Source organism: Cataglyphis hispanica, chromosome 10 (genome assembly GCF_021464435.1).
Source record: "Cataglyphis hispanica isolate Lineage 1 chromosome 10, ULB_Chis1_1.0, whole genome shotgun sequence".
In the NCBI taxonomy this organism is placed as follows: domain Eukaryota; kingdom Metazoa; phylum Arthropoda; class Insecta; order Hymenoptera; family Formicidae; genus Cataglyphis; species Cataglyphis hispanica.
In genome coordinates, this window is record NC_065963.1 from 5,859,094 (window position 1) to 5,882,607 (window position 23,514).

General features: G+C 36.2%; 4 protein-coding genes and 1 long non-coding RNA gene across 6 annotated transcripts; 4 read left to right on the top strand and 1 right to left on the bottom strand.

Moving 5' to 3' along the window:
- The first annotated feature begins 30 nt into the window (after nt 1-30).
- LOC126852209 (MYG1 exonuclease) lies at nt 31-2,284 on the top strand. Of its 2 annotated transcripts, none has more exons than XM_050596753.1 (6): nt 31-547; nt 673-768; nt 839-1,075; nt 1,143-1,344; nt 1,424-1,797; nt 2,157-2,284. In XM_050596753.1, exons 1-5 carry the CDS (start codon nt 330-332, stop codon nt 1,781-1,783), a joined length of 1,113 nt encoding a protein of 370 aa, XP_050452710.1. In that variant the 5' UTR covers nt 31-329; the 3' UTR covers nt 1,784-1,797; nt 2,157-2,284. The 2 variants fall into 2 exon arrangements, with proteins under 2 accessions (XP_050452710.1, XP_050452711.1); XM_050596754.1 differs by having other exon boundaries at nt 357-547; nt 659-768.
- On the bottom strand, nt 2,004-22,435 carry LOC126852488 (uncharacterized). The gene is made up of 10 exons (XM_050597324.1): nt 22,357-22,435; nt 21,508-21,960; nt 17,722-18,361; nt 17,259-17,449; nt 6,943-7,239; nt 6,456-6,591; nt 3,312-3,389; nt 3,042-3,055; nt 2,504-2,806; nt 2,004-2,331 (listed from the first exon to the last, which is right to left on the bottom strand). Exons 1-10 carry the CDS (start codon nt 22,366-22,368, stop codon nt 2,140-2,142), a joined length of 2,316 nt encoding a protein of 771 aa, XP_050453281.1. The 5' UTR covers nt 22,369-22,435; the 3' UTR covers nt 2,004-2,139.
- Nucleotides 3,055-6,232, top strand: LOC126852223 (uncharacterized). Its single transcript, XR_007687800.1, has 3 exons — nt 3,055-3,488; nt 5,025-5,186; nt 5,257-6,232. It is a non-coding gene; the product is annotated as an uncharacterized LOC126852223 (long non-coding RNA).
- LOC126852219 (cuticle protein 2-like) lies at nt 8,638-10,067 on the top strand. The gene is made up of 2 exons (XM_050596766.1): nt 8,638-8,768; nt 9,179-10,067. Exons 1-2 carry the CDS (start codon nt 8,745-8,747, stop codon nt 9,593-9,595), a joined length of 441 nt encoding a protein of 146 aa, XP_050452723.1. The 5' UTR covers nt 8,638-8,744; the 3' UTR covers nt 9,596-10,067.
- Nucleotides 11,468-13,013, top strand: LOC126852218 (pupal cuticle protein-like). Its single transcript, XM_050596765.1, is given in 4 exon segments — nt 11,468-11,617; nt 11,968-12,215; nt 12,487-12,564; nt 12,566-13,013. Coding segments are annotated over 4 exon segments (474 nt in total). The 5' UTR covers nt 11,468-11,602; the 3' UTR covers nt 12,699-13,013.
- Nucleotides 22,436-23,514: the final 1,079 nt, after the last annotated feature.

Here is a 23,514-nt window from a genome sequence, read left to right on the forward strand (position 1 = left end):
CAGCGCAATGACGCGTGCGCGATAAACCAATGAGCGCACAGGTTTTATTCGGTCGATGCCTCTACTACGTATCGCGCGTCATTCCGCTAATGTACGGGAATCATTACAAAGTGACGACTAGGAAATTTACCACGATATTTAATTTATTTGCGAACCGCGAACATTTTTCACGTTTTTCGAAGTTGTTTTTCGACACACATCCAACCCCAATTCAAAAGGATTATTGCTTATTACATATTTTTGCTCCATGTTGATGAGAATCATTGGCAATAAATCGATAGAATATATTGCCCTCAGCATAGCATTAGAACGTAATTTAGTATAATGATATGAGTTTTCAGGCAGCTATAAGTAAACGTGAACTAGAGAAGATACTTATAAGTACACGTTCCAATAAAATAGCTAGTGTTCTTCAGTGGAGGAAAATGATGTTGGCAGAATTAACTGTAAAAATCGGCACACATGATGGCACTTTTCATTGTGACGAGGTGCTCGCATGTGCTCTCTTAAAGTTGTTACCACAGTACAAGAATGCTTCTATTGTGAGGTAATTATTTAAGACTCTTGAAAATAAAAATTGTGTCTAACAGAATTAAAAGAGAAAATTTTATAATGGAAATAAAATGAGTAGAATTATATTGGGTTACAGAATCCATAGCATTATATTTTTAGATCTCGAACTCAAAGTGTCTTAGAAACCTGTGATATCGTAGTAGATGTTGGTGGAGTATATGATCCCTCCAAGCATCGATACGACCATCATATGAGGTATAATAATATATTATACATTATGAAACACTATTTTGTTACTTTTAATTAATATCTTTTGTTGTATCAGGGAATTTCAGGAAACAATGAGTAGTCTTATGAAAAAACCAGAATACAACTGGACAATAAAATTAAGCAGTGCAGGCTTGATTTATGGTCATTTTGGTCATGCAATATTAAAGAATGTACTTCCAGAAGTAACAGACAACAGAGTCATTGATGAGATCTTCAAAAAAATTTATGATACCCTAATTAAAGAAATTGATGCTATAGATAACGGTGTGCCAATGTATGATGCGGAACCATTGTAAGTATTTCTAACGCTGTGTGCTACATTGTTTTTCTTCAATATATTACATTGCTATCTGTTTCAGGTATCGAATAGCTACTGATTTAAGCTCACGAGTGAGTAGACTCAATCCTCAATGGAATAGCCAAGATGTGAATATCGAAGAACAATTTGAAAGAGCTATGGCTTTGGTTTTGGAGGAATTTCTGGAATTTGTACAGTATGCAAAAAACGTTTGGCTGCCAGCAAAAGATATCGTACAACAAGCTGTGAAGGATCGATTTAAAGTAAGTAAAACATTTCAAATATATATCATATACATTTCTATATAATGTTTAAATATAATGTGTAAAAAATTTTCGAAAGATTGATTCGAGCGGCGAGATAATATTGTTGTCGCAAACTGTACCATGGAAGGAACATTTATTTCAATTGGAAAAAGAAATGAATGTTTCGCCATCGATAAAATATGCCGTTTTTGAAGCTGATGACAACTACCGGGTTCAGTGTATGCCGGTAGCGTTGGGTAGTTTTGTATGCAGGATGTTTTTACCGGAAGCATGGGGCGGTTTACGTAACGAGGCGCTTGTGGAAGCCTGCAATATCGAAGACGCCGTGTTTGTACATTCCGTTCGATTTATCGGCGGCCATAAAACCAAAGACGGCGCATTGGCCATGGCGCGACAGGCGCTCCAAATTGGACATGCCGCGCAATGTATAAATTGACGATATCTAGATCGGTAATATTTTTTTTTAGAATTTTTTTTTGTTTTTGATCATAATGTGAATTTTTTAAAAATTAAACTTAACATAATTTAAATATTACATTTGTAAACATTTTGCTTTTATGTCTCAAATCACGCGTGCGATATAGGAAATAAAGTTTTGTCTGTTAAATTGTCATACGTCAAGTATGATTAAGTAAGGAACAATAATATAAATCGCATAATATTTAAACATGGTTCGTTTATTGTCAAAGATTCCTCAGATCCATGAAGAACGTGGTACGAGTATCTCCGATTAAGAGATCAAGAGACAGATTTGACCAATATATATGCGCGGTGTATCGAAGTTTTTAATAATTACACTTGTTGAACAGCGTTTCTGGCAGTTTCCTGAGCGTGAGCGGCAAAATGCGCAGCCTTAGCTTGCGCCACTTCGGGGGTGTCTATTACTCTGCCGTCGGATCCAAGTGGAGCGTAACCATATAATACAGGCGAAGGAGCGTACGCCAAAGCTCCGTATGGAGCTAGTCCGACCGTCTTGGCAGCCTCCTGCGTGAATAAAAATGAAAAGAAGTGAGAAGATAATGACATAAATATATCTGCTAGCAATTTCATAGTTCGTATCTAAACACATAACATTTCTAAAGTCATCGCGCAATTCGCTAATGTAAAACAATTTAAATCGCTTGTGCAATCGTCTTTAAACGCGAATGTCTCGTACTTGGGCGTGAGCGGCGAGATGGGCAGCCTTGGCCTGGGCGACCTCAGGTGTGTCTACCACCCGACCGTCCACGCCGATGGGTGCGCCGTACGTAATTGCAGGTGCATAAATGGCCAGGGCGGGTGCATAGCCGAGCGTGTTTCTGACGGCCTCGTAAGCTTGAGTAGCGAGATGCGCCGCCTTTGCCTGCGCCACTTCCGGGGTGTCCAGGATTTTACCGTCAGGCCCGAGTGGCACGCCGGTGCGATAAGCTAGGTAAATCGGATTTGCGACCGCAATGGCGCAGAGCGCGGAGAGTACAATCTGCGAAACGAAGATAATTTTTATGCATAATCCTTTTTTGAAAAGTCTGCCAAATTACAAATTCAAAAAATATGGAACAGTCAATAATCGATGGAGAATAATACTGATTAATTAAATTAATAGACAAATATTATTATTATTATGATTAAATTAAATCAAATTAAATTTTTACATGTAAGATGCTAGTTTTAAAGAATTCTTTGCTGAATCTGTTGCTAGCAGATATAGTACTTACGAGAACCTTCATGCCTTATCAGTGCGCTGCTGGATTACCAGTACTCGCCCTTAGGTATGCGATTGCTATGTCGTATCATGTGGAGACTCGGATCTCCTTTTATATATGTGAATACTGGTAGGGAGTCGTCAACCCGTAGGAGGGGACCACGCCCTGTAGCAAATATTACATATCTCAAAGTGTTGACATTGACATTACGTTAATGAGACGCTGCCACATCGTACCCGCCTGAATCTGCCCGAGGAGAGGAGAGAGATGTTTTCCTCGTACCTGCCGAGGTCAGTTTTGCGTTGTCGGCTACTTCTTTGGCCGAGAGTCTCTCACGTTCATCATCGTCAAGAGCGACTACTGATACAAGGGCTCAATGTACTCTACCAGGAAATACAGTGCGATTCGCAGCGGAACAAAAAATTGATCAGCTTTGGCTGTTGAGATTGCGTGTGAAAGGTAATTCGACCCGTAAATTTTTCTTTATTATTTTGAAAATGATAGTTAATGGCTGTTCTCGCGAGAAACCTGTAACTGTAACAAATATAAAAATAGATATTTTTTGTGTGTATATATATATGTGTGTGTGTGTGCGTGTGTGTGCGTGCGTGTGCGTGCGTGTGTGTGTGTGTGTGTGCGTGCGCGCGCGCGCATATTTATGCAGTGTGTTAATGAGTTTTAGCGATTATTTATGAGTAATTAGCACATTATTTTCGTAAATGTATTAAGACAATTTTGTGTAATAATAATAATTCAATGGCATAATAATATATGTTTTCTAGTTTTGAATTGCGTCGTTTTAATTAATATTTAATTAATAATATTTAATCCTGTCATCGCATTCATGGAATATATATAGGAAGATCTCTATTCAAGGTAGAATGAACAATTCATCGAGATTGTACTAAATTTTTTGCTCCAAAAGTTAATGTATCTATTTATACTTTATATGATATAATTATGATAATATTAATATAAGTATCAAATAATTCTTTATGGATAGATTTCTATCTTAACATGCAAAAATTTAAATATTTTTATAAAAAAAGTGGCAAGGTTGCGTACTGCATATTTGGCAGAGGAGGCTTCCTCCCGTTTATGTTACCATAAATTACCGATATACTGAGAAATTGATCAACGGCCGTCCCTGCCGATATCAAAGTAAAACTACCGAAAGGTGGAAATGGAAGTGAAAGAGAGACGAAGTATGATCAAAATATATGAAGTGCGACGTAGAAAAAGAGAGCGATTATCCGGTAAGAATGAAGGTCGGTCACGCGTCCTCGAAATCGAAACATTTTTCTTGGATGAACAGACGGAACGGATTGCTGTTTGACGTAGTCGATATGTATCAGATGTGCGATCGCGACTTTTTACTCGCTGTCGGAAATTCCTCACGGATCTCATTTCCAAGGTCTCATTTCCTGACGAAATTTGCTTTATGCGAGTCTCATGCATATTGTTTGAAATGCTTAATAGCGCATAAATATATAAAAGAAAATTTCGAAAAATGGAGAAGAGAATACCATTTTATTAAAAAATGATAGTCTTTTTTGCGAAAATAAAAATATAAATATAAATTTTTTAAATATATTAATTATTTTTTGAAAATTTTATCTAGAAGAGAGCTTTTTTTAGTACATAAATGGAGTGAGTTCATAATCGATTAATAACTGAAATTTTGAACTCTTAAATAATTGATAAAAAATTGTAAAAAGCTATTTCAAAAAAACAAGATATTAATTGAAAAGTGAATTATTTAAAAAATTGGTAATTTATTGAAATCTATATATAGTATATATGTGTATTGCTAAGAAATATTTAAAAAATATTAACATAAATAGAAGATAGATATCTAATATGTAACACATATATTATATACATATAATTTCCACATCACATGTGACCTATTATTTAATATTTAAGATGTCTTAACAATTTCTATGTGTAAAAAAAGAGAATAATTTTCACTCATTTTTATTATCTCAAATATAGATGCGGCATTTTTCTTATACTTGTGTGGGCGTTTTAATAACGGATAGATCACGCAACAACTTAGGGGAACAAAAGCCCTTTTCCTTGGAATTCGAGATAATCTCGGCACGCCCGGTGACCCTATTGTCTATTAGTAGTATAAGTGCACGAAGCACAATCGAGGTGGGTATCTTATAAATGCCCATTAAGCGACATTTACAATTAGCTGGCTAACTTCGCATATTCTTTCAAGCATACGTAATCCGTGGGCTGAGAAGCATCGATCTCGCGGCGATCCATAAATGCCGATCAGGAAGATCGAATGATTATATGTCGTTAAGCGAACAGTGAATTCTTCGCGTGTTAAGATAATTACAAGTTAAATAAGATGCTGAGATTTACTTATATGGAAGATTGCTTCATTATAGGAGAAATCTATTCAAAATTGATGAATAAGTAAAAGAAAGAATCTTTGATACTATATTTAAAATTAATCATAAATAAAACATAATTAAAATAAAATAAATACGTATTAAAGGTTTAATGTGTAAAATTGACTACAGTGCAATAATCATTTGTCAAATCTGCATTTTTTGTAGATTAAAAAACTTATTACAATTAAAATAACGTTTTAAAATATATAGAGCTTAATCTCGGAATCATTTGCTTGAAAGAAACATGAAATGTTGCGAACCTTGAATTGAATTTGACTGTGACATATTCAGAATAGTTCGAGATATAGTTAAGTGATCGGATCAATCATTCATCTGATTAATTCGCGAGTGCAAAAAGAGGATATGTTATCCGAGCAGATGTATGTTGATAGCGAATGAATATATTTTTATGATGTAAATCATATTATAGTGTAAATTATCTTTTACAGTTAAAAGTAACATTCACAGGCAAATAAACAATATTATCTTAATATCAATTAAGATTTAATTGTAGTACATATATATTGTCGTTAATATAAGAAATATTTAATCTATTTAGTGTGCGTTAGTGATACCATAATGAAATAAGAAAGAGAAATCAGATAATAAAAAGATGCTTTATATTTCTTATGATCTAAAACATATTTTAGATAACAATAATCATGAGTCTTGTGGTTCAGTCTGAAAGTTACGATCGAAGCGAAATACTAAATAATTTACGACGTATCGTGAAACTCGAAGAGAGATTACATCATGTACTACATAATAAAATTGAGAAATGCGTTCTTCACGAAACATACCAGTTTTACATTTATATTAAATTTTATTGAACTTTATATATATTATTGGTGAAATGCAAAATAATTAGCGATTACAGCGCCGTGCTTCCTTAATTAATAAAATCAGTAAGCGTCATCATAAGCGTGAAGAGCATTAGCATAGGCGACAAGATGAGCGTGTCTAGTATGCTCTATTTTGGGGGTGTTGATCATTCTGTCGTCGTGAAACAAAGGGATTTACGAAGCGCCATAATAATGATGATCATAACTCTGGGGATGATCCTCGCCGACAGGTGCCGAGGAAGCTATGTGATTGTAAGCCGCCAAGTGCGCGGCTTTCGCTCGGGCCACTTCCGGCGTGTCTACTACGCGACCCTAGAGATGAAAAGAGCGATAGAGAAACAGCAGTGATATATAAACTTTCATCTATCAACGTATTGTCAAATTAATTACTATAAATCCCATTATCTAGAAAACACAAAGTAAAATTAATTTAATAAAGATAAAAATCTCGCATAATTAGAAGTATAATTCAGTTTTTTTTTTTTGAAGACGTGAAAATTTATCTAAACTTAATACAAGATTTACACATTTTTAATTTACATTGTAATGAATGTTTATCTCAATATTTCTTTTGATTTTTATATCGATTTTAATTTTGAATCTATTAGTGCAATTCTTCAATTGTAAAGAAGTATTGATTGAGCGTATATGACAGAATCTTACTTCGTGATCTAACGGAGCAGGTGGTCCGTGATATCCGTGTCCACTGTGATACATCTGACGACTGACCGATACCGGTTTCGAATATCCATGATAGTCCGGATTTCTCGCATAGGAAGTCAGACCGTACGGAACTTTCGCGGCAGCTTCCGCCACGGCGGCGAGATGTGCCGCTTTGGCATGGGCTACTTCCGGTGTATCTATGACTCTGCCATCGTGACCTATCGGCGCGGGTGGTCCATGATATTGATAATACGTCGGTGTAGCCGAAATTATGGCAACGACGGTTATCAAGATAATCTACGAATGTAATCGATATTAATTATTCATAATATTTTAGCAAAGTTAATCTACAGATTTTTGGGAAGAGTCTTGGTCATTTTTTCACATCTAGTATTTCATAAATTCTTTTTTATAATTTTAAAATTTATTTAATGGAATAACGGATGATGATATAATATGTAACTAACGGTTTTGACTAATTCTGTAGAAATTATTACAGCACAAGAAGATTACTTACCAGAGACTCCATTACTAGTTATGCTCAATCTTAAATGGAATGTCACTGTTTTATAAATATCGAGCGCGAAATACTCGCTTTATATACAATTGACGATTTAATCTTACCTAACATCATCACTCCCTCCATTCTAATACGAATACCGTTCAACCAACATTTAAAAGTAAAAAGTGATAGTTTAGTTTTTACAAAATGCACATTTCTCGATATTTCTGCATCGCATCAACGACGCGAAACTGTCTCGTAGCGATACAATTTCTCAATGTAATGTAACAATTATTTACACATCCATCTAATCATTGATCATTTATTAGATTCTGCAACGAAGGAATCAGGCTAGATATATTTAATTACTCTTTATAGCATTGTTTTCGAAGTAAATCGCGCAATAGCTCATTATGCAATTAGACGCAGTATCTACGTGACGGAATTTTCAATAGCCTTCAATTCAATATAATAACCGCAGATCATTGATATAGTCATTAGTGCAAAAAAACTTATGACTTTCGTCATACAATTTTCATTATTTAATTATGGTAAAAAACATCCATGTTGATAGCAATTTTAATTCTGAAGATATACCAAGATATTTTTCTCAAAACAATAGATAGTATTAAATTTAACAGAAAAAAAAGAAAAATTAATAATATTAAAGATGATGTACAAATATTATTTGTCTAATAGTAGACAACATTACTAGACAGATACAGTCTATCTATTATTAGATATTGTAATAAACATTTTTTTGATTTAATATTTCTCTTGATTTTTCGGTTTCAATCTTGATTCTTTCTTCAGAGCATTCATCGATAATCAAAATCGACGAAAATTCGATCGATCTCGGTTAAAGTGTTTCTATGTCTTTGATACTTTTTGTCGCACCAATTGTACAACATCGCTCGTTGCTCGCGTTTTCGTTGACGCAATCATAATTTCGCTCTTACATTCCAGCCTCCCTCTCTTCCTCTCTTTTTCACTCTCTTTCCCTGTCTTTCTTTCAAGTTCTCTTTCTCGCTACGCTCTATAATATTTCAGTTTCTTTTCTAGTTCAGTCAAGATAGCCCCCTTCGATGTATCTCCATCTCGCTTCTCAGAATCGAATAGAAAAACCAGCCTCCCTCCTCGCGTTCCTATTATGTGAAAATCAAGCAAGGCCTGCGTCTACGTTTCGTTTACGCTATTTAATACTAACGTACAGAGATAGGGATAGTCTGTAGTATTCGCCGGCTATATAAGGTCTACATAGTCCGATCGAATGAACAGAGATTCGCCTCATCTCGGATAAATGCGCACAAGCATGAAGTCCTTCGTGAGTACATAGATTCTCTGTTCTTTTGTATATTACAAGTCTTTAATAATTTTCTATTTAATTTATAAAAAGAGGGCTCTTTTTCAAAGAATAATCAATAAAATCCAGATCAAAAATTTTGTTTGAAATTATCATATTATTGAATAGTTTCTCGCATAAAATTTGTATATTTAAATGATCCTTTAACAAAGAATCTTTTGCACTTATTGAATATTAAAAATTGTGCACTGCGTAAAAATTTCTATTTTCCCCTGTTTTATAAAATTCAAACGTGCACTGATTTGGATCCTTCATCGATAACTTTACTATTTATTTAATGTCATTATTATCATTTGATTTCATTACTACTCGATATCAGTAAATTGTGTAATTAAATCTCTCTATAATCTGTGTCCATTCTTTCATCACAGATCATCTTATCGTGTCTTTCATTGTCGGCGCTAGCCTTGCCCTCGTATACGCCTTATCAGGCATACGGGGTGCAAGCCGGACATTATCACGGCCCCCCGGCCCCACTAGCCCCCGACGGTCGAGTGGTCGACACGCCGGAAGTAGCCCATGCCAAGCAAGCGCATCTGGCGGCATACGCAGCTGAGGCAGCCAGAGCGGCGCATCACGGCGGATATCCCGCGGACGGAAGTTACGTTGACAATTACATCGGCGCCGGGTATCACGGACCGCCGGCCCCACTAGCCCCCGACGGTCGAGTGGTCGACACGCCGGAAGTAGCCCATGCCAAGGCCGCGCATTTGGCAGCCTATGCCGCGGAGGTATCCAAGATCGCTCATCTGTCACATCTCAATCCTTATACGAATGTTGCCTGGTGAATTCTTCGTTGATGAACGTATTACGGAATAGAGATATGTAAATGGAATCAGTGTATTATCTTTCTTAAATGAAATCAGTGGATTTATCATTGATAAGCAATGGTTTAAATTATAAATATAGTATAGCAAAGTATAGGTGAAATCTCACTGAGAAAAATCAATTGGTATCGGAGATAGCGGAGATGATTTTTCAGTGAAATCTTACTGCCATATTTAATGAAAGACAGAGAAGCAAAATGTGTGTGTTTTCATTGAAGATCAATGAACTCATTGGTCTTTGATGAAACTTATTTTTAGCTTTAGTGACATTTTCACTGATTTAGTTTAAGAAAGTAGAGCATTCATAGTATAAAGGAGAGTAGTGGCTTCGAGCGTATCTCCACGATGATTATAAAAACGTCACGTGTGCGTATACGCACGTAAATGTAATAATATTATAATTGCAAATAAAGTATGAGAATTATTGCAAATAATATATGAGATGAAACGATACGCAATTATTTTTCCTTTACATTATACAGATAAATCGCAAGGATATCGTGGCTAGATGATTTTATGTACAGAATGTGTAAAAAAAGATGATTAATTATATCTCTTCTGTCTTTGTCATTTTCGTTTGTTCAATAATAAATAATAATTTATATATATAGAGCGCGAATTTATTTCGCAGATAACATAACAAGTTTTTCTCGCAGTTGTTTAGTTTTGCAACATAGAATGCTGACGATGTGCTAAGATCTTAGTCGCGATAGAGGTACACAAGTTCAGTTGTCAATCGCGAATGATCGACACGTGACTAGTCACTCTGTCAGGCACGACTAAACGCCTAAACACTCTCGTGGAAATTGCGTTGGTGACAAATGCGCAATTCCTTTCAGATCAGCCGTACGAATAGGGCTCGATCGATGAACGAGGTGGTCAATTGCGAAACTGCGTTCACTCTAGTATCTGAACAATTGTTATTGCCACCCCGTGACACACTATTGTGATTGATTCGATACACGTGTGGATAAATAATTCCATTAATTACATTATATGAGTCGCGATAACACTCCAAAAAGTAATATATCATAATTATAAATTATTTAGAGTCGTAAAAAATATTATTTTATATTAAATAGATCGATAGATTTCTTTACTTAATATCGTAAAATAGATCATTTATTATTTTTCTTAATCATATGATTATTAATAAATACAATTACTGAGAAATTTATTACGTTAATTAAATATTAAATATATTAAATGTTTGTAATAAAAATTATGCATCAAATCTTTGAATTCACAAAGATAAAAATTTTAGAAAAAAAAGATACTAAATTTTTAAATTATAAAAATTAAAAATATATATAAAGATATATAATGATAAGAATATTTTTATTTACATCATTATGTTGCATATAATTGTATGATAAAAAAATACTTCCTCTATTATAAATATTTATAAATTTTTATATAAATTGCATGAAAGTTAAACGCACAATTATTTCTGTGCGCAACACACCACATTTTCCGATGCAGTAAATTTCTAACTGTCATATTGTCATCTATGAGAAAACAATGCACTGTTGCACCACGTTGGAAAGATTCTTATTAAGCCCCGTTGCTCCTTGGCCCCGTAATCATTTTGGCAAGAGTCAGAGTCGCCGATGATTGCGACTTGCATCCGCGGATAACTTACGTGCATAGAGCTCGCATAGCTCGCACTTTTATGCGCAACTCGAGGTTGCGGGACAAACATATACATCGAGCCTCATTGTTAACGCACGTTAAATGTTACAGGGCAGGGCACGTGTCATACTTAAGGAGAGCATTTCTCTGGGTGTGGTTGTACCCCGCGCCGAGACCAGGTAGAGGGGCGATGTACTCGATCGTACCCCCTATAAATTGCACCATGCATGTTGGTGGCAGTTATAATGCGGATCTAAACGCACATGTCGATAGTTCGAGTAGTGCCGAGGATCTAGGCAATATCTCTTCGGTGCATACGCAGCAGGACTCGCCGCAATGATCGGATCTCTCGTGAGTACTTTTAAGATCTCGAAATAGATACAACAAAATAGTATATTTTTGGAGATTATTTTAATATTCCTTATTATATATTTTTTTATACTTATTTCTTATATTTCTTATCTCTATATCGATATTAAATGATTACAAAATTAATTTTATCATCAACATTGATATTCATCGTTTAATGATTATGTTCATCAATCGTTATCTAATATTATTAATAATTTTATAATTTATTATTAATTAATATTAATTAATATTAATTATTTTTATATTCTAATATTGAGGAAAATTTATTATATATAATTAAAAATTTTTTATACAAAAAATAATGAGGATTAATAAAATTTATATTGTAGATTATCTTCTTCGCAATGTCGAGCGTTATTCTAGCGGCTCCACAGTGGTACGGGCCTCACGCTTCTCCAGCACCACTGGGTCCAGATGGTCGTGTGGTGGACACGCCGGAAGTCGCGCAATTAAAAGCTGCTCATTTGAATGCTTTAGCGGAAGCTAATGCACGTGCGCCAAAGGGGCCAGGACCAGTCGGTGCTTACGCTGGGCCTAATGGGCCTTATACTTCCGGAAATTATATTCCACATTACAGGTTCGTTTCCGACGAACATATTTTGATCTCATTCTGATTGTGAGTTAATTTTTTTAAAGCGTTTTTATTTTTATATTTAATTATATTTAAATTCAATCAAATTACATAGATCTTTATCTCTTTTAATTTACTGTTAATTATTCTTCAACATTTTATCCTCTGTCATTATTTTCTTTATCTAATAAGAGAATTAATTCGGCTAACGATAAGTCTATTTGTTTTCAAATTGTTTGAATTTTGTTTTATATCACAATTTCCTTTTATCATGCAGCGGACCACCGGCCCCATTGGGCCCAGACGGTCGTGTAGTTGACACACCCGAAGTCCAACAAGCCAAGGCCGTACATTTCTCTTTACAATGCGGAAGCGCGACGCGTGCCGGCCGGTCCAGCTGATCCAGTCGCCGCCGGCGCCTACGATCCGTCCTGGAACAACGACGGTTATAATCCCGCTTGGAACAATCTGGCTCGCAGTTATTATTAATTTGCAAGCAGAAATCAGATCTCAAGATGACCCGAGACCCGCACTCCCGCTCGTTCGACTGGCATCGATGTGGACAGTGAGGTCAATCGATCGATTGACCGCGCTGAATCACTCGAGACCCTCGGTTTTCTCTTCTAGCTACCTCAGAGAATTGGAAAAAAGACTAAGATATGATTATCTACCTCCCAAACGGCGCTGATGCATCTCTCTATTTTCAGCGTCACTTTTCATGCGCTTCCTATTTTTCACGTGCGAGTACTTGTATCCGGTACGTACATATATGATGGAAAAAAATACATATGTATATGAGATCGAGCGGCGTAGAAATGACTACTTCCTGCTTTTGTCCATCCTTTGATCCATTTGACTTTAATGAGAGTGATATTATTTAATTCAATTTTTATATAAACTTGAAAATAAAATTTTTAGAAACTTATTGCAAGAATTTATATAAAAACATTCGCGTTGTGAATGTATTATTCTCAGCAACTCATAACAAGTTTTGTTATTCTCTTTTGTTTACAGTCAATTAATTTAATATTGTCATACCGTTATTTAGATCTGCTTTCGCGAGAATATGCGACATGAGAGATCATTATCTACTGAAGTCCATTATTGCATATTGACTTCGTCAGGCACGATTAATTGCGTCCTTGCTAATGGTTCGAACTATACTAGGATAACTACACAGGACAAATCCGCCTCGCATTATCTTGCATCGTCAGTCGTAGATGAAACCGGTTTCTCTTCTTGTCATCTTAATATTTTCATGAATCATTCAAAAATATTATTATTAATTTTTTATATCTGTCATTAAACATTTATTTTTACTTTCTTATCACAAATCAAAATCAGCTGACTAGAATTTTTATCTCTACTCTTTCCACTTATTTCAAGCTTTTGTTATTCATTATCTTTTGTATTGACAGATTAATTATTACATAGTCATTAATTGTAAAAAGTATTGATAAATTTAATGAGAGTCATTCCTGGCGTGTCGACAACCCAATCGACACGCTTGGGTTCAACGTCGATGGTCTCCGATAAATGATCGGCGACAAGTAGAACTTGTTATTGTAGGTGTTAAGTTCGTGCGCCGTGAGATACTTGGCCTTGCCTATGGCAATCTTGGAAATTGATTAGTTCGGTGTGCACCTACTCAGAGGCTACTAGTTCAGATATTATCTTTATAGGTTCCGTTCTGTTTTTCCGCTACATGATTCGTATAACATTTTCTGTCTTTTATTTTCTGTTGAAAACTCAACACATTGATCCGAAAAATGAAAAACTTTTAATTCTAATATTCTTTTTGTTTCTAAAAATTTTTTGATCGACTTGATAATGTCGAAACATTATAGTTTTGATTTATTTTCTCAGATTAAGATTTTTTGACGTGATTAAATACATATCTCATTTAGAATCTCTCATTTCTAGCGTCAACGATGTGTTCATCGACCTGTCATCGACCTTTGATTTGCATCATAAGTATACTCATTGTTTTCGATAGGATTTCCGTCGTCATATCTGATTCCGTTATGGATGACATTCGGCTTGAGTCCTCGCAAGCCTGGCCGTGACAGCTGCATATGCAATCAAATGCGCAGTCCTAGCGATCTCGCATTTATGACCATACCGTCGCTGATATATAAACTCTCAATTATAAAATAAATTACAAATTATATATTATATTAAAAATTATATAAAAATATACCTTCCCAATAGGTACACCTTGACGTTGATGGAAGGCCTTAATACCTGGAAGGTTTAGCCTGAAAAGGAAGCTAAGTACCCAAATACTTTTACAATATTATTACAAGTCGCAAATAAGACATATATAATGAGCATATTTAAGCGCACATTATTGTGCTGATTTTTAATATCGCGAATTAATGACGTTTTTGCATGATATTTCGATTTCGCTTCGATAACCAGTTCAGTTTAATATAGTAAAAATTAAATTGATTGATTGATAAAGACCGAGTGAGATCGTCTTTGTTTAATTTTGTGTGATAAATACTTTTTTACCAAAATAAGTATACATTCAATATTTATTTAAATCTTTGATAAAGCTTTGTTCAAAATATGTACGTTTCTTTAAATAATAAAATATTTTATTCCTGTGAACATATGTATACACATGTATCTATTATATTTAATAATTTGTTTAATTTTTGCCTAATTATTATTCTTCTAGCATTCTATTCAATTGAGATGCATTGGTGTCTTGTTTAATTCGTCTCGGTGTTTTTTACACAATCACCTTTCTCACCGCAACGCACCAATGCAACGTGCATTGGACCCAACTTTTCTGCGGTTGCAAAAACACACCCGATTCACGGTCGACCAGCCAGGATTACGGATTACTCGACCATCCCTTCAAGGCCTTCTTACTATCCGCTTATTATCTTCGGGGCTTCGGAAGTTGCTATCTTATTATTCGAAGAATGAATTTTGGCAAACACAAATAAAATTTAAATTTCCGAAATCCGAAAAATGATTTTGTTTAGAAATATTTATCACTCTCTTTAAAATTGCAATGTATTAACTTAAATTATTCATCTCGCATGCAATCTCCAAGAATATTGCACTTTACTTTATGCCGGTATTCCGTAATTTCTCCTGGCGATAAATTAGATTAATATCCTTTGAGGATCGGCGAGGCGAGTCATTACGAAGAAGATTATATGATTTTGCTCTCGTTGTAATGCAAATCGACGCTTATCCGAAGGTGAGATAGAAGAGATCGGTCGATTGTTCACACCAACCAATAGTTGCGCAAATCCTCTCGCAAAACGAGGATCTCATAATACAAAATCCCCCGGTAACACGTAACGAATTAAACCACGGCTCCGATATTCTGCGCAGAATCCGCCGATCCTAGCTCAGCGAAATTTTTAATTTCTGTCAAGTAGGCGTATATATATCATTCAATTCGAATCTTTATATCGAGGCCAATTTGTAGTCTCGTGTAATCGTTGACGGAAATGTGGGCGGTTGCATTCGTAAATAAAAATTTCGATGAGAGACTATTTTTCCGGTGTGTAAAGTATCGTCGAAACTCGGATGATGTTTTAGCTTAGCGTGATTTCGCGAATAAATCCCATTTTAGGTCTCTAATTCTCTAGAACTCGCGTCAATCCGCTTTTGCGTTTCGTCTCTCTTGCATTCATGGATATTCCGCATCATAGACGAGTTACGATTCCTGACCTTTCCATGGCGCGGTATGCCGAATCACGATGCTCGAGTCCGTTCTCGAGGAACGAAGCTATTATTCCGCTCTCTCATTCGTTTCTTCTCACGTCTTTCGTACGCCGGTGACCTATGTGGCAACATCCACAACTGTAACATTAGATGACGATGTTTCCATAGGATTTACATGATATTTCTCGGTTCCCAGATTTAAATTGTGATTAGTCGATTAGAATCGTAAATATTACGTCTTTCCTGAGAAATACAAAAATGCATCCCACAATGCATTCTTTCATAAATACAGATATTATATATTTATCGTTACAAATTTCAATATAAAAATATTTTTTATTATAAGAAAATATTTTATCGAGTCATATCTCCCTCTCGCATAAAATTTTTTTAAATCGATATCGATATATAAATTGCATAAATTTGGTACGATAAATCGAATAGCCGATTATAAACCAATTCTATTGCGTTGAACATTGCACTTCTTTCCTTCTCGACTTTTTGCTTGCATAAAACTGTATGCACGCAGTCGTACGGGACGATTGTTACGATATTGTCCCGCGGCGGTGCACAAAACGTAAAGCTTTCCTCATCGGTATCCCACGATGATCCGGTCGCTCCCTTCTTGCTCTTCCGATTTCTATCTCGATTAAGACACAAGAATTGCATCACGTGAGTTGCCGCGATTTCTTTCACGAGAGATTCTGCGTATCGCGAGTTCTTTTCTCCGTGCTTGTCGACGAGAAAAAAATCTTAAGTTGATCTCATTTATTTGCATCTCAATCTCCCAAAATATTAATCTTTCTCTCAATGTCTTCCAATATGTCACAATTAATTATAAAGGAAAACTAATAAAACTATTTTTGAAATTTGTAGAAATTAGTTAATCGGACATTTGTATGCATTCTATGCACTATTTAAATTAGAAATGTTAATCTGCATTATTGTGTAATTAATGATATGTGTAAATTATAAAATGTTTTTTGTAATAATAATTTAGATTTATATTGCTCATTAATTTATACAAAAACCAGATATAAAATTTAATATAATTTTATTAGTATTTATTTTAAATCTCTTCAAATCAAATTAATTTTATTAATTTTATACTAAAAAAAAAAAAAATAAGGAGAAACCAAGAGACAAATGTTCAGGTTTATCCTTCCATAAAATCTTTATTAAGCAGTCTTTATATATCACAATTATCAGGTGTTTGAAAAAAAGGCACAATATAAGTATTTGCGATGAACATATTGTAAAAAAAAACGCGATTAAAAAGATGAATCTAAAATAAAAGTCTGTAGAAAAGTGGAAAACAATTTATTAATCTAGAGTATGTACAGATTCGCGCCAAGATCAGTAGGTTCCTATCAGACGCTGGGACTGATAATGCTGAGGCTGGTATCCCGACGACGGATTGTATGCTTGTTGCGTGGAGTAAGGCTGAGTTCCAGGATACGAGGATCCTAGAAATTGTTGGGAAGCACCATAATGTCCTAGATTAGCATTGTAGTTGACGGGAGCGGCACCAACCGGCGATCCAGAATAAGCTAAAATCACACATAATAAAATGCCTTTATAGAATAGAATTAACCTTTAATATTGTAAGCATTTATTATATTATTTCTATCGTTTTATTATATTTTCACGTTAAGGCAGTGTCTAAAATTTTGTTATCTAATCTGCTTTTGCCGAGAGATTCTCTGCCGAGCTATTGAACTTCGAGATTTTGTTAAGCCGCTGCGAGAGCGGATTGTAGTATCCACGCCCTACGCGTTTTACGTAGCCCACGCAACAAGTCATCGGTCTTCCGTTGGCTCACCTTGACCCTGGTCTTCGTTCGGATGAGCGCTCGCGTGCTTGTAGGCACGAGCCTCGGCCTCGGCGAGTTCGGCCAGTCTGGCAGCCTTCAGGGCCGCCACTTCCGGCGTGTCTACGACCGTCCCGTCCTCGGCCAACGGCGCCGGCACGAAGGTAGTGGTCTTGGCGGGTAACGCGTAATCCTTCTGGTCCACGAAATTTGCGCGAGCATCATATTGCTGGAGTTGCTGATAATTGAGCGGCGCGTAGACTGGTGGTGCCGGCACGTGATTTGCCGTCTGATAGATCGGAGTAGGTCGCTGATAATCGGCCTGTCTCTGATAGGGCATTGCCGTAGGTTGAGCGGTCGTTGGGTAGCTGTAAGTGGGCGATGAGACCTGCGGATTGTAACCAGACAGCTGCTGCTGATTCTTCTCGTCCTGGGCCGCGCGGGCGGCGGCTCTCGCAAATTCGGCAAAATGCGCGGCCTTTGCCTGCGCCACTTCCGGCGTGTCGATGACGTTTCCGTCCTCGCCGACTGGAGCCGGTGGCGCGTAGCTCGGGGCGATCTGCTGGGGTTGGGGGTGGACCAAGGGGCTCCCGTACGGGGATGGACCGACGTACGCGGCTCTACAGGTCACCGCCGTGGCGAGCAAGAAAATCTAGGAAAGAAAAGATCGAGGAAGATGCCACAATATTTTATTTTTTATATACAATTATCTATCTAATCGTTTTTTTTTTATTTAAAAATTCCTAGATTCATTTTAATAATCGCCCAATTTCAACGCTAATGCACAATCGATTGTTGAATCATCATTGCTTATTGAATCATTGAGTTGCGCGATCGACATTTCTCGCGATTACTTTTGATCAACCTTTCACTTTTCTTTATCCCGGATTCACTCACCAGGCCTCTCATGATGATCTAGGGGCTCGTATCCTTCGCTGGGCTCCCACGCCTTCTTCCTGATAAAAAAGAGCGCTGCTGCTCTGTCAGTATTCGCTCCCAGGACTGAGGGACCCGGGCCGGACGTCGCTTCGGCGTTTTATGTTTCTGGAGAACGGCCAGTCGGTACCATTTATAGTCGCGTTCGTCCGTCCCCTCCCATGTGAACCGATTACGACCTGGAGGGAGCCAAAGAGGTGATCAGCTAACCCGGGATGTTTGCTTGGGGATCAGAAAAAGGAAGGCTATCTCCTTCTCTCGTTTCTCTCTTTCTCTCTCTTTCTCTCTCTTTCACTATTGATGACCTTGACATTTGAACGGGATTTATGCACTCGTGATCGGAAATGTATCGCGGCAGCTAATGGTGCACTCGATTGCATTTTGATTGACAGACTTAAATTGCCATCGATCTCTCTCGCATGCGTGCGACAGGTCCGGAATTTTCATTCATGGAATTAACGTCGAAAGATATCTCGATTACACGAATTTTCTTTTACGATATTTTTTCTTTTTTTTTTTTTTGCCAAAATTTAAATCAAAATTCTGCGGCAGAAATTTAATAATGCATATATTAATTCAATATTTCATTGTCCTTATCGCGTTATTGAATCAACGTCTATTTTTTGAACGTCTATTTTTTACTCCGCTTCAAATGCCTCTGATTAAATCGCGTCCACTGATAGAATGGACCTCACGATGTTGAAAAATAACAAAGGCGTGTTTGAGCGCTAAATGACTTACCAGCCCTGAACAAACGACTCGAAGGATTCAAAGTCGAAGGACAAAGTGCATTGAGAATGCATTCCCGTGATATAAAATGCAATTGCTGCAGTACGTTTAAGGCGTATACCGACCTCTGTAATAATTTCATATAACATGCCTTCAAATATATTTGTCACATAAATATTTCGGAGATAATTCATCATCACATTTTTTATAATCATTTTTTTTATAATAATTCTTTTATAATTATGTTTTTTAATTATAATCTTTTAAGTCAAAATATTCTAATTTTATTTTATAATATTTCTAGTTATAGTCTATAATTAAATTATAAAATTTTATATTCTATTCTTAAGTTAAAATTCTATTCTATTATATAAATGTCTATTAATGTAATATAATGTATATAATGTAATAAATAATGTAATTTCAGAAGGTGAACCCAGAGATAATTTTAATATCTTCTATAAAGGCATACGCATATGTTTTATACATCGAATATGTGTTGAATAGATCCGAGCACGATGTATGCAAGAGGTGTGTCACGCAAACACCTTTGACATCGAGCGATATAAAAATTTATTGTACATTGCAAAGTGCACCGGTAAATGCGAACAAGTAAGGTGACGCGTTACTGTCATCGTAGGAGGGGCCGCGCCTTTCCTCGCCGTTTCGCTCATTAACACCCATCGTTATTATTTCACTATCATACGGCTTATCAATCTGCATCGCCGCGCTCGATTGGATCGACGAGTGATTTGTTGCGGCCACCCCTGAGTCGTTCGTTCGACGAGCGAGAAATATCGATGTTACGAAAGTGACAGTGTGACTATTATTGCGCGGGATAGTCATCAAGGCGCAGATCTTACCGCAAAGCGGATAAAATATTTTTGCTCTCTTAGATTGGGCAAATTTCACATTGTGCGATTCGGCGAAACGGGAGAATCGCGTAATCATTAAGTAAGAAAAAGAAAATAACGTGTGTGTAACACTAGAAAGCAGAGCGGCCGGTGCTTTTTTTTCGATAATCCTGACGAAAAACTCATTGATTGAACTCGTCGAAGGAGCTGCCTGCCAATGTTACCTAGATCATATGGAGGTGACCTAAAAAATTAATCAGTTGAGAAATGGCCAAAAATCGTGCGCAATAAGTCTATTATTCTCATCGTCTTTCAATGATTATGTCATTATTGTTAGCAAGATTACATATGCTTGGCAGTATAAAGGATTACAAGAAGCGTTTACTGTAACATTAATCGTGATAGATATAGATATTCAGAGATTGATGAGCCTAAATTAAAAGTTTATAAAAATGGCGAGCGTATAATTTTCATGGACAATGAGTTCACTTGCTAAATCTGTAAAAGGCATATTTTGTAATGATTGCATTTCATGAATGGTATTATTGCGACGTTTCATTGTGGTGTAAACAGTCGATCTTTCCTAAGATTAAGAAGTCATCGTCTCTTTAATGGCATTACTTTATCACTTTGACAACTCCACATAAATTCATGCAAACGATTACAATATCATGGTATATAAAAAAATTTTGCTCTCTTTTCGTAATAAACATTTAAATGTCTAATTAGATATACGTTCTTCTGTGACCACATCAAACTATTACAGTTTCGTTATGTAATTCGATAAAGAAAAAGGCATGATCGTTTGTGAAATAAATATATATATATAAAGCTCTAAATTTTGGAGAGAAATTTATAATAATACAATTATATGATATTATAATGAAATGTTCTTTATTAATTTTTTATTTTTCTCTGCATAAGATACGCCTTAAATTGCGTAGCATTTGTCGCTAGTTACATTGCATTTTTGTTAATTTTTACGCAAACTTTGAAAGTGAAATGTTTGCTTTACAATTAACAAATGTTATAAAAAATGTATTGGTACATTTTGTGGCAAAATATATTAATTCGGAGCATTGTACGAGTCAGAGTAAGTCTCGCAAGGATATTTTCAAAAATTCTAGCTATAATTTTTTAACGTACAAAAGGAGAGCGATAATCAAAATGAAATACTCGCAGAATTACGCCATGTCAAAGTGATCGAAATTTATTTACATTCCAACATTACTGTGCGTTTTTTATTAACAAATTTAATTCAATGGATATAGAGACGAGCGAGCGGCGCACCGTGATTCAGGATGACAAGCGGTTGTTCGTAAGCGGCCGATCTCGCGACCTCGTGGCTGAGTCTCTCGTTGACGTGCGCCGCTGCGTGCTCCGCCTTGGCGAGGGCGACTTCCGGCGTGTCCACGACACGCCCGTCGAGCCCGATCGGTGCCCCGGGCACCAGTTTCGTCGCCACCGCGACCGGTTCCACCAGCTGGGCCCCGCCGATCACGGCCACGTTCGCCGGCGCGACGTAAGCGAGCACGTCGGCCGATCTGACAGCTTCCTGGGCCAGATTGATCTTCTCGTTGATATGAGCGGCCGCGTGCTCGGCCTTGGCCAACGCTACTTCCGCGGTGTCCACTACCCGGCCGTCTAGGCCGATCGGTGCCCCGGGTGTTAGCTTGGCGTAAATCAGTGATGGACGAGCGAAGGCGCAAGCCAGAACGACAGAAAGAACGATCTGAAAAATGTATCATTAGAGAGATTTATTTTATAAATTGTTAATAAAAATTGTTCTACAGAAAGTTTTATATTTTATTTCCGATCTTTTGTATTTACTTAAGCAAGTTCTGAGAAAGGAACTGTTTAATTTTAATATAAATATAATGTATGTGCATTAAAAAATTAATTAATATATGTTAATTTAAAGTTGTTTAATATATGTTTGATTTATTACAAAAAAATATAATCTATTCACGCAATCCAAGCATTTTAAATAAAAGCTAATACATAGGAGATACAATTAAATATCAATCTTCGTCTGTCGTCTTTTTATTTTTATCGCAAGCGAAACAATATAAAATTAAGAAGATATATTGTGATATTTTCAGAATTAAAATTTTTAATTTATACTCACGAGAACCTTCATGTTGAATGGAATCGCTTAGCTCCTTTTTAGCGCTACCGATGATCAGTACTCGCCAAGGTGCTCGGATAATATGTCCTGCACCCTGTCCAATGCCGCTTTATATATACCCTGTCGGAAAAAGAGGCTTTGTGCCAAACGCTTCGTGTTACCAGGATATGTCCATCGCAATATCCATCGTATACCAATCGGTATACACATCTGACATTGACGCCCATCGTCGTCTCGCTTTCATTCATATGATCGCAATTAGCGTCACCTCTGTCGGCACTCGCGACCCTCACGACGTTCACCTAAATTGGTTCCTCCTCCTATCAACTAGCTCGATCGAATCTGCGTAGAAACGATCGATTGAGCGATTCGTCGTACTGGCTTTTTTGGCGTCGCTTATTTGTCAGTGATTCCTTTATACGTTTTGAATTTAATTATTGACGTGAATGTATAATTCTTTATTTTTCGGACGACTTACAAATATTTGATAACTATTTGATGACAAAAGGACTTTTTAATTAAGAGATTTATATCATTAAGAATATTAGTCAACAATCAAAAGTTTCAATACAATTAAATTCTGCATCAAAGATTTCAAAAATAATCATTTTTAGCTCAAAAAGTATTTCAAAATCAACGCTTGTTAAAAAATATGTTATAAGTATATTAACTCTATTTAAAAAATTTATCTTCTTTTCTAAAGAGAGAAATTATTTAAATGTAATAATTATCAATAAATTACGAATCAATTAAATTTTTATATAAATAACATAAATTCTTTTGTTAGTAAAAAATGAGCACTATAAATTTTATTATACGCTCTAATTTTACTTTTTATATTTACTCGGAAAAATCTGTAAATATATTAAATTAATTATAAAAATTTCTAAAATGCAATAAGATGACAAATTCGTTTTCACATCGGACTTAATCAAGGATTAAGTAATACAGTAAACAGGCAAGCAGGCAGGCAGATAGAAAGGCATCCTTACCTAATCGAGCAAAAACAACAATAAGCCCGCTCCTAGCATTGATTACGCGATCGCGACGCAGCCTTTACGTCGCAAACGTGACCTTGTAGATCGCGGCCGATCTAGCGGAGAAATTGGAACGGGATCGTGTGTCTTCCCGACCTCGTAAGAAAGAAAATCCCTCTCC

What these genes read in the sequence shown, in the direction of transcription:
- LOC126852219 (XM_050596766.1), top strand. Translation starts at nt 8,745, where the DNA reads ATGCGCACAAGCATGAAGTCCTTC. An exon ending in GCACAAGCATGAAGTCCTTC is followed by an intron (nt 8,769 to 9,178) that starts GTGAGTACATAG and finishes CTTTCATCACAG; the next exon opens with ATCATCTTATCGTGTCTTTC.
- LOC126852488 (XM_050597324.1), bottom strand. An exon ending in AGCGTCTGATAGGAACCTAC is followed by an intron (nt 7,240 to 17,258) that starts TGATCTTGGCGC and finishes TTACATTCGTAG; the next exon opens with ATTATCTTGATAACCGTCGT. An exon ending in ATCTCGCCGCTCACGCCCAA is followed by an intron (nt 2,332 to 2,503) that starts GTACGAGACATT and finishes TTATTCACGCAG; the next exon opens with GAGGCTGCCAAGACGGTCGG.
- LOC126852209 (XM_050596753.1), top strand. Translation starts at nt 330, where the DNA reads ATGAGTTTTCAGGCAGCTATAAGTAAACGTGAACTAGAGAAGATACTT. An exon ending in AAGAATGCTTCTATTGTGAG is followed by an intron (nt 548 to 672) that starts GTAATTATTTAA and finishes TTATATTTTTAG; the next exon opens with ATCTCGAACTCAAAGTGTCT. An exon ending in CTGTGAAGGATCGATTTAAA is followed by an intron (nt 1,345 to 1,423) that starts GTAAGTAAAACA and finishes AATTTTCGAAAG; the next exon opens with ATTGATTCGAGCGGCGAGAT.